The following is a 10037-nucleotide window of genomic DNA, read 5'->3' as shown; positions in this document are numbered from 1 at the left end:
GCCGGAGCTCCATTCAAAGCCAGAGCAAAGCTGTCCAAACGAGTTGATAGTTGAACCAACTTTTGCGCTTATTTGCTAGTAGTTAATATTAACTCCGTCTGCCAAAAGATCCCAGAGGCAATCACTTGCGTCCAGCATTATTAGTAAATCAATAACTATGCTAGAAGCCTTGAAGGAATGTCTCCAGCCATCGGTGGAAACAAATGAACTTGAAATGTAATCATAACGACTTTAATTTAATCAAGATCTCCCTCCTTCAAAAGTTACATGAACAAAATCTCAGCAAAAACTATTTTTGCCTCTGCACCTCTTTGCTCAATGTTCCAACATTCCAAAGTTGTCAAGAACATAAAGCAAGAGATTTGAGGCCATTAATAACATCTGCAATAAGCAGTATTCCAACAATCACAGCATAAATGTGAAATGGTTGCTCTAAACATGCATGGTAAGCGAGAGAGAACTATCAAATGCTCACACTATGAATGAAGCACAAGCTAATGAACCCAGCAGGTGGGTAGAAATGCAGTTTGGCAATACAAAGGAACATAGAAGAGGTTGTGAAAATCAAGGGAAATTACAGGATAACCACAATACAATTTGATGCCCTGGTTTCAAGGGCTAAAGACTAGGCTAGCCAAACATGTTCCTAGTTCTCTCATCCCTTCATACTAAGTTCGATATTACTTGAATAATATCCACGAAACTCCATACTTTAAAAAAACAACTAAATAAGCATGTATAAAGCTTCAGTAGTTGAAAAGAACAAAAGAAGTAAATACAAAATAGTAGAATTCTAGAACTAGAAGACGACGACGGTTCTTGAAGCAAACTGAATTCGGAAGACTGCATTTTCATTCTCAATCATTCAGTATTCAAGGGAGCCAGCAAAGGGTAGTCCAGAAACAAGGTTTCGAGCATCACTCCCACTGGTATTCGTCCTTTCACCTGTGTGTTGGCTGAAGGATTCAACTTCTTCCTTCCTCAGTTTCTGCACATCCTCTGGTGAGAGTATCTTGATGTACCAGACATTATTTACAAATGCCCTGCAAAAGATCAAGCGAGTCCAAAGGAAATTAGTGACCATTAAGACATAATTATTTAGAATTCTCTTACCTTCCACGGACTATAGGTGTAGACAGTACGATAGAGTTAATACCAATTGGACAAATCCAAATGCGAATATATATGTAAGGTAAATGAAACAAGTACAGATGTCCACCATCTATATGGCCAACTAGACAAAAGAGGGAAAAAGAACTTGTAAAACAAAATAACTATTCAAGTCATTATTCATTTTCTTCTTGTAATCCACACCAAAAAGAGAAAACTACTCAGTTTCTTTTCCTATCTTTCCCCTTTCCTATTCCTTTTAATCTATAACTCCAAGATCCAAACATAGCATAAATAGAATATGTCAAAGATAGTTAGGAAGGCAGAAGGGGACGAGGCAGACCGAAAACTTCCACATCACATCCAGATATCAAATGCTTTGTGCCTTTGGGTGGCAAATGCCTATTCCCCGGTAAATCAAGTTACAGCTAGAGTTTAAAGAAAAGTTCTTAGCATTCTAAATCACAACAAAAGACAATCAAAAACAAGAAGACAATAGTAAATCAATGGTTAGGAAGTTGACACCATGTAGAACAGTATAAGAAAGCGCTGGTATACAGTTAACTACTTACTCCCATGGGTCGTCTCCAAGGAGAAGCACATCGTTCTCCCTGTCAACGAATACAAGCTGCCAGCCTGATCTCTGAGGGTCTTCCAACAACCCTTCAATCCCAAACATCTGACCCAGCTCCTCTCTCAGCTCATGGTAGCTGTTGAACCGAGTGATGTCCAGTGACCGTCCAACGGACCCCGATTTGTAAACCTGCAAATACTACAAATGTTATATCCGCTGAATACTCTGCAGAAAAAGTTTGATTCAATGTAAACAATTTCTGCCGTAAAATATTTTCCCAGTAAATGGTTTACAAAAATGCTTTATTAATGTCCATTTTGCGGTCTTTGGTTGACATGAAAAAATCAATTGGCGAAAGAGGTACTTGATTTCAATACTCTCCCGTCAATCCCTAGAAAGCAGTAAGCTAATTCCCTGCTCTGTGCACCTTTCAGATCACAAATGAGTAAGAGGAGAATGAACTCTTCTTCATATCTCATGTGGCAATGCCATTTGCCGAATGGTGGTTTCAGGTGGTGGTGGTGGTAGGAGATTCTACACCTTGGAGTATATTGCTACCAATGGAGGGGAAACATTGAGAAGCAGACAGAAAACTCACAGCTCGTGAAGACTTGTTGGCTGTACTACAATCGATCCATTCCAAAAATTGACATAAAGTGATTTGATGCATAAGTCGTTTTAAAGTCCTGGGCATTTGTTTTCCCAAAAATAAGTTTTACTTGAGTTTTATCTAACCAAACAAGACAAACTGCGTAAATATTTTGTTTAAATGTCCTATGTCGAAAGAAACCAATCCCAAATACACAGTGAACATTGGGGTTTGCACCTTCACAAATGTACGGGTGGGGGTTGTGGGGTCAACATTTGCTGCACTATGCAACAACTCAGAAGAGTCTTGGATGCATCCATACAAAGAATTCTGGAACCCTGGAGCTCCTAACGGCATAGAGGACACATCAGTATTGACTGAAGTACCAATATTCGGTAGCGTAGTGGGGAGGAGTAATCCAGAATCAATATTGGCACCAAAAAGAGCATGATTCTGGGAGCTACAATTTTCCTGCTCCACAGAAGAATCTTTCCCAGGATATGATGGAAGCGTCACCGAGTTGGCGGAAGTATTGGCCTGTAAATGTGTAAACTTTGACACCCATTGTGGTGGTTGTTGGGAAGGCTCACTGAACATGGACTGACCGGTTCTAGAGAAGCTGAACATATTGCCACTACCTTCAGCACACATCGACCCCAGCATATTTTGTAAACAAGGAGCAACAGGTGCCGAAAATTTACTACTGTTTGAATCGGAGAAATCTGTTTTAGAATACGAAGGAGATGGAACATTCGACTGCTGCTGGATCGGAAATGCCTCCTGATAAGTATGTTGCTGTCGGTGTTCCTCTAGCTGGTTGTTGACCTGTTGCTGATTGTTGACTTGCTGCAGAATCTGCAAGGGTATTGCTGGTTGATTTACTTGTTGCTGCTGCATAAGTGGATTTTGACTACCCGGATGTTGAAGATTCTGGAAAGGTTGCTGCAACTGCAAGAATTGCTGTTTGAGAGAATCCCCACCTCCTACATTCTGTAAACCGGCCGCCAACATGGCTTGGTACTGCTGATTGATATCCACTCTTGGCTGAGTCCAGGGAAACATCCCAACATTCTGAAAATTAAGGGAATGAAGTCCTTGCTCTCCAGTTTCTCCTGTTTAACCACATCATTCCGTAACTGATAATTGTAAGAACACAGCGGGCAAATAAAAACAGAGAGATAGAGAGAGAGAGAGAGAGAGAGAGAGAGAGAGAGAGAGAGAGAGAGAGTTGCTTGAAAAGGTTTCCCTAACATATCTTCAGAGTTTCGTCGGGATGTATAAATTAGTAAATCCTAACCAATGTCCTATACCCATTGGTTAAGAAGCTACATTTATAATGATTGTATATTTACAACCATTTACTCTGCATTTTTAACTAAGCCATGCCCCAGGCCCTTGCCTTATACGCATACAACATATACAAACCAAGGCATACAGCCACCCGAATAGACAGGATAGTGATCCTAGTCCTAACCTACACACTGTTAACATACCAAGAGCAAATTTATGCTTTTACCATATTGATGGAACTAGGAAGATAGACCATCGAAATACGTATTGCAGACAAGTAGTTCACATCATAGATAACTAACTCACTAGTGGGGAAAATATGTTCCCCACCATTGTCTGCTAGTAACATGGTATCAGAGAAGGCAAGCCTTGAATACTTTTTATTGCCCAATTAAAATAATGCAGCCACACCAGGGAATAATACAGCCCACATGATGGGGGACCTTGGCGGCAAGTTAAAGAAAAAATCAAATTGGTGAAGTCCCACTAACAAAACCAAAGCACCTTGGTTCCACATCTTCAAAAATGACAACACCAGTACGCAGCCAAGAAATGGGTGGAAACTGTTAAAAGTTAACACATCTAAGGATAGAAAGTACCTAGAAACGATGGGGCTCCACCATACCAAGGGTGCTTCAGCCTGAGAGGAAAGAGTGACGGGTACATTGGAAAAGTTGTCAAAGGCTCAATTTCCCACAACGAAACCCGTGGCTGCCTCTCCCCTGCAGTCGACTCATCCCAGCCAACCTACATTGAAATGGCAACAGAGTACAGGAACAATGGTAATTAATACCGAGCAAAGCAACAGACTACTGACATATTCAGTAATGACCCCACAAGTAATTTTCCTTGCTGTATTGCCACGGCGGATGATAATAATACAAGAAATAGAGTACCAAACAATAAAGATAGAATATGACGATTTCCAACATGATGTACCAAAATTCTGTGTTCAGTTTTGTAGATTGGAATGCATCCTTTAAACAACCAGTTGGGTAATAGGAAAGGACTCAGTGGTAAAGGGAAATGACAAATTGCTAATAAATTATGTCATCTGCGCAAGATCTGTACGAAATTTTAGAGTCACAAGAGTTGAAGTCATGGCTAACATGCCACTGCATAGGTTGTCAATAGACCACAATAGAAGAAAGCAAACCACTGCAGTAGTATCCAGTCAGTGAAAGCTAACAGATACCAACTTTGTTCAGTCCAATATATTTTGAGAAATAAGGTTTGCAACTATATGAAAACCATATACAGTTCTCTACAGTCTATTAATCAATATAATAAAGGCGAGACATAAATCAAAACACCCAAACCAAAGGGCAAAGAGTGACAAACAAGGAACAAAGCAGGAGGGCTTTGGTAGTGTAGATAACACCAAGGTGCCTTCTGTGTAGACCAGGGCTTTGAAGGCTCCAAGCATCAGATTCATCTAATTTCCACATCCAACGGCACGGAGATTTCTAAATTTCATAATTCATATACTTATTTACTTATAAAGGGTAAAATAGTATTTAATAACCAACATAGAGCTTTAGGCATAGGATGGGAGCCTCACGCATAGTTTCTTCGGGGAATCATTTGGTTAAAGTTCAGTTTATGCTTTCATATTTACATTTTACAGACTTCTAAAACAACAAAGACATTTTTCATGCATGTTTTTAACTTTAAGTTTGAAAACAGTTTCAAATTAAGGTTAAAACACATGAAACATGCTTTCCCGCTATTTACCAATAGAAGTGAAAATGAGTGGATCAGAAGTAATGGAAGCCCATCCTACTTTGAGCTCTGTTGGAGAACAAACAAAAACATGTTCTGTGTTTTCTACAGAGAGAGAAAAAGAAAAAGAAAAAAAAGAGGACACATGTAGCATAAGAGATGACACTTTAGCTTCTGATTGTCCTGAATTCTTCACAACAAAAGGCTTTAGAGTTTAGACCATCCAAAGAAAGTTCACATTTGCTTACTATACCGTGAAAGATATCAACTTAATAGACCACAAAGCAACTAACGCATAAGCAATCATTTGCTCACTCCACAAAAATGGATGACTAATAGAACTGAGTATCCCATGTAATTGAGCATATGAGTACAGAATTACTTGCCACTATACGAGAAGTAAATGCAGTACAAATATCTACCTTAACAGATCGCCAATGAGAATTTGGCCAACGAACAGGATCAAGGTCGCTAATGCCAGTTATAGTACCCATATATCTGGTAATAGAAAGAACCCACATATAAGAAACAAAGCCCCCCCAAATAAGAACATTGGACGCACAAGCAGCACACAAGTGCCACAACACAAGATAGGCATGATATATTGGCACCGGATTTGTGTAAACTCCCACCAAAAGAGGTGGGGCAATCAAACACGCCACCTGTCTCCAAACAGAAAGACATGGAAAACCGCACGTCCATTGTACTAGTTTTCTTCCATACTATATGCTACACACCCGCAGCTTCTTAACAAACCGTGGAGGTTTAGGCTCTGGTAAATTCCATGCATCTAAGGTCCATTGCTAGAATATCATAAATGATGAAAGAAACTAATCATAGCGAATTAGACTAGCTTCCTATGTCATGACAAAGCAAGAATGAACCAAGAAAAACATATTGAATGATAATCATTACCATACCTGCGAACACTCGATTCTTCAGTTTCAAAAAGCATTCGAAACCGCATGCCAACCGAAATTCGGGTATGATAGACCGCCTTTATATATTTCGCAAGGGATATGACAAATTCAGATGGACTAGCCCTGAATCAAAAGAAGACATCATTACAGATGGAAGGACAAAAGATACCAAGAGCAAATATGAACAATTATTACCACCTTGGGTTATAAAAAATTGTGAAACAGCTATTTGTAGCAGCAGCATGAGCTGCAGCTGCAAAGAGTCCAATGTGCATGCTATCGCTAGATAAGACAGATGATGGCATCACAGTTTGAGGTCGAGTAGCACGGCGAATTCCTAGTAGTAGCTGATTTTTCTCATTCCTGTTCATCATCAGAATAAAAAAGAAGTAAGATACCGAAAACAAATGGCCACGCAAGAAGTCATAAATGACAAATTCAAACTGATAATATAGAGCAGAAGACGTAGAGAACAAATACCAGATAAACAGAACAGAATCTCCAGCAACAAGTCTTTTAGCACTGACGAAGACACTCCACCCTGTAGTAAGAAGATGCCGTTTAGGCTGTCCTGCATAATGAGGCCGAAAGAATACATGTCAGCATGTCAAGAAATTCATTTTCCGCATTAGATTATCAAGCAAAGTTATCATCATGTAGGCGGGGATTAAGCATGTTCATTCTTCTTTTTCTCACTCGTCAAAAAGAAAGGTTGCTTCCCGATGTAGGTGATTCAAGACAAACCGACTTAGAGGTATAGGCAAGGCGAGCAATAGATCTATTGAATTCGCTACCAAACACCACCTATCCGCAACCGGGAATGGATATGAATTACTTAGAGCCAAATGCATGAGCACTAATAGATCACACGTAACAAACTTTCCGTAAGAGTACCTTTCTACGGAAGAAGAGAACAATGCAAGAAGACAGTGTCATGAAAAACCAGTTTTATTAGGACACAATCATGATGGTCTATCAGTTCATACGCATCACTGTATGATTGCATCTAGCATTGGGTAGATCTCGCATAACCACTGTCATGTCCTAGGTGTGTCCAAACAATTCTTTTCACCATGCATATAAAATATACTAGAGTGAAAAGGTTTGCCCCAAAACCAAGCACGTACAAACAAATAACTAACAGTTGATTCCTCACTGAAACCGCAGGAAATAGTTTCCCATCATACGGGCATGCCGGCACGCCAACTTCACTTACCTCTATGGACTGCTCTAACTATCTTTCCTCTTTACCTTTGAGACTCTAACAGCTTCTCCTTCAAGGGCATTGTTCTACAAGGAGAAGGTATCACTATGCGTTGGACAAGCAATTATCCCAAAGCCTAAGATGCCAGAAAATGGCCCAACTATGTCTACCAAACTAACACTTCCCGTCAGAAGGACCCAGTATTGCACAGGACGGACTACAAAGAGAGGCATAACATAATACACAATAACAGCATTCAGCAGGGTGGCAAGACTTAAACCTAGGACCTCCTAAAACCAGAGAAGCTCTCAAAAGATATACTCCTATTAAATCACAATTTTCCCAAAAGCTTGACTTGCTAACAAATGGGTCCAACCATATATTTCCCTCCAACAGATTGACTGGCAATAATATTGAGTCCGTACTTCACTGATTGATTACAAAAAAAATTACTTTCAACCATGTAAGACATTTTACTCAAAAGTATTGCCTACCTCGGAAGATATGCCTAAACTTCCACTCAACATCATGGAGATCCCTTGCAATGAGCTCCTGACAAGGTGGCTGCTGAGAGAAATCCTGACGAACCCAATAACAAGTAACATGCATTAGGCCATAAGCTTAGGTATACAGTAAGAGAAGAAGGGCACAAGGAGATCACCAATGGAGGGAAAACTTTCTCTGCGGCGCGACGAGGAACAGAGAACCCCCCATGAGTACTAGTATCACTAGCTGTTAATGTCTTGCAGAAGTAATTCGTAGGCTGCTTGGTTGGAATTCCAAGCTCAACGGGAATATATGTATCCTTTTGCTCTTGCTGCATCAATACATTAAAGACACTTAGAAATTGGACTATGAGCCATATAATTAGTTTAAGAAATACGAGTACGATTAAAGACTACCGGTGTCAAGGGCTGCAAGGTCATTTGAGCATATACTTCATCTGTTTCAAGATCAGCCTGAAATTCCACATATAACAACCACTTCATTCCTTCATAAACCTCAATGCAAAATTCACAAGAAAGAGGCAGTAAGTAGAGCGGTTCAATAAGAATGTGCATAAAGGACAGAACCCACATGCATTGTCACATTGTGTAGCTGGCAGATCAACTGAGGCGGCAAGCTCGGATAATTCGGTATGTGGGCATCAACTTCTTTGTTAGTTGTAGCTGCAACCTGGTTTCCAATCACAATCGGGGTTATTACCAATCACTTAACTAGCCCCTTTGGATTGTGAGAAAGGGTGTGAAAAGAAAGGGGAAGGAGCCAATCAAAACACATCCTTTTACTACTTTCCTCTCCAATGAGTGATTTAGAAAGAAACCCTAATCCTTTCTTTTCTTATCAAATCCCTCAATACATATCTCCTCCTTAAAGGTGTGAAAAGGATTCAGAGAGCTATGAATAATAAGGGAAGGGAAAAAATGAACAAAGCAGCGAACATGGAAAACCTGCTCACTATGACCCTGAGGGAAGTAAACCACGCGACTCTCGACCGTCGGTAGGGACACGAGAGGACCAGCGCAAGCATGCCATAGCTCTGAATTCAAGCATTTGTTCTCCCCTTTCATAAACCAAACAAGACATACCCCAATTGTTGGTTATCTATATATACTTGTAAATCCGATTAGACAAACAGATGGTTGAACACATGAAAAAGTAACATATAAAATCAAGAAATCATAAAGAAATACAGAAACACGTTGACAAAGAGACATAAATAAGCATATAAAACAACATGGGAAGACAATGGAGAGAAAGGAGAGAGAGACAGAAAGAGGTACCTTCATGAGCCTGCTGACCCAGCCCTGATGTTGAAAGCTTCATATCTAATGCAAATATAAAGTATAAAGAAAGTAGTTTAAACTATATATAAAAATCTTAACTTAGAAAACCTATTGCTCTAGCTGTCATAATCCTCACACTTAAACCTCCCTTCAAACTTAAACCTTTTTGACATCTCCTCAACCAGGGCTCCACACTCCATCATTTCATCATTTTCTTTCTTAACCTAATTCACACCATAGTCAAAAAAAAGCTCAAACCTAAACCCTACAATTCAGCAAAACCAAAAACCATACTTTTCAACCCCCCCACCTGCTCCTCCCAACAAAAAGCAACTTCCTTTGCCAAATCCAAGCCCTAATTTGAAAAACCCCCATGAATGAACTCCTTATTTCCCAAAACCCCAAATTTTACAGTGGAAAAAAAAATTGGAGCTTTTTCATTGGCAGTCACTGTGGATGACGAGAAAAGAGCGTGGAAAGGGAGAGAGCGAGTTTTATAATGGCCCCGACCGGAGCTGGACCTGGTAGCAGTGGAGAGAGAAAATGGAGGAGAGAGAGAGAGGGAGGGAGAAAGAAAGAGGGAGGACCAGGAATCGAGCTGTGGCTTTCTCTGTGGATCAGTGGAAAGGCATTTTGGTGGGAGGATCGTGACCGTCCATCTAGGGGTGATTTGACAGAGGGCATGTGCCACCATACTTCAGTGGTCCTTGTCAGAGTCAGAGTACGGACCTTGATTTGAATAGTATTATGGAGTACTTGCGTGTAGTGTATATATATATATATATATATATATATATATATAAATGTATATGTACATTGTACACATTCACGTACAAATAAA

General features: G+C 40.0%; 1 protein-coding gene across 2 annotated transcripts; it reads right to left on the bottom strand.

Moving 5' to 3' along the window:
* Window positions 1-479: 479 nt before the first annotated feature.
* Window positions 480-9809, bottom strand: LOC131299032 (auxin response factor 8-like). 2 transcript variants are annotated; one of them, XM_058324568.1, is made up of 14 exons: window positions 9194-9809; window positions 8861-8973; window positions 8487-8585; window positions 8312-8368; window positions 8071-8226; window positions 7904-7988; window positions 6686-6776; window positions 6404-6568; window positions 6206-6328; window positions 5708-5783; window positions 4163-4310; window positions 2511-3385; window positions 1683-1873; window positions 480-1043 (listed from the first exon to the last, which is right to left on the bottom strand). In XM_058324568.1, exons 1-14 carry the CDS (start codon window positions 9234-9236, stop codon window positions 866-868), a joined length of 2400 nt encoding a protein of 799 aa, XP_058180551.1. In that variant the 5' UTR covers window positions 9237-9809; the 3' UTR covers window positions 480-865. The 2 variants fall into 2 exon arrangements, with proteins under 2 accessions (XP_058180551.1, XP_058180552.1); XM_058324569.1 differs by lacking the exons at window positions 8487-8585; window positions 8861-8973; window positions 9194-9809 and having other exon boundaries at window positions 6686-6771.
* Window positions 9810-10037: the final 228 nt, after the last annotated feature.

Source organism: Rhododendron vialii, chromosome 8a (genome assembly GCF_030253575.1).
Source record: "Rhododendron vialii isolate Sample 1 chromosome 8a, ASM3025357v1".
In the NCBI taxonomy this organism is placed as follows: Eukaryota; Viridiplantae; Streptophyta; class Magnoliopsida; order Ericales; family Ericaceae; genus Rhododendron; species Rhododendron vialii.
This window is presented reverse-complemented; position numbering and strand designations above follow the sequence as displayed.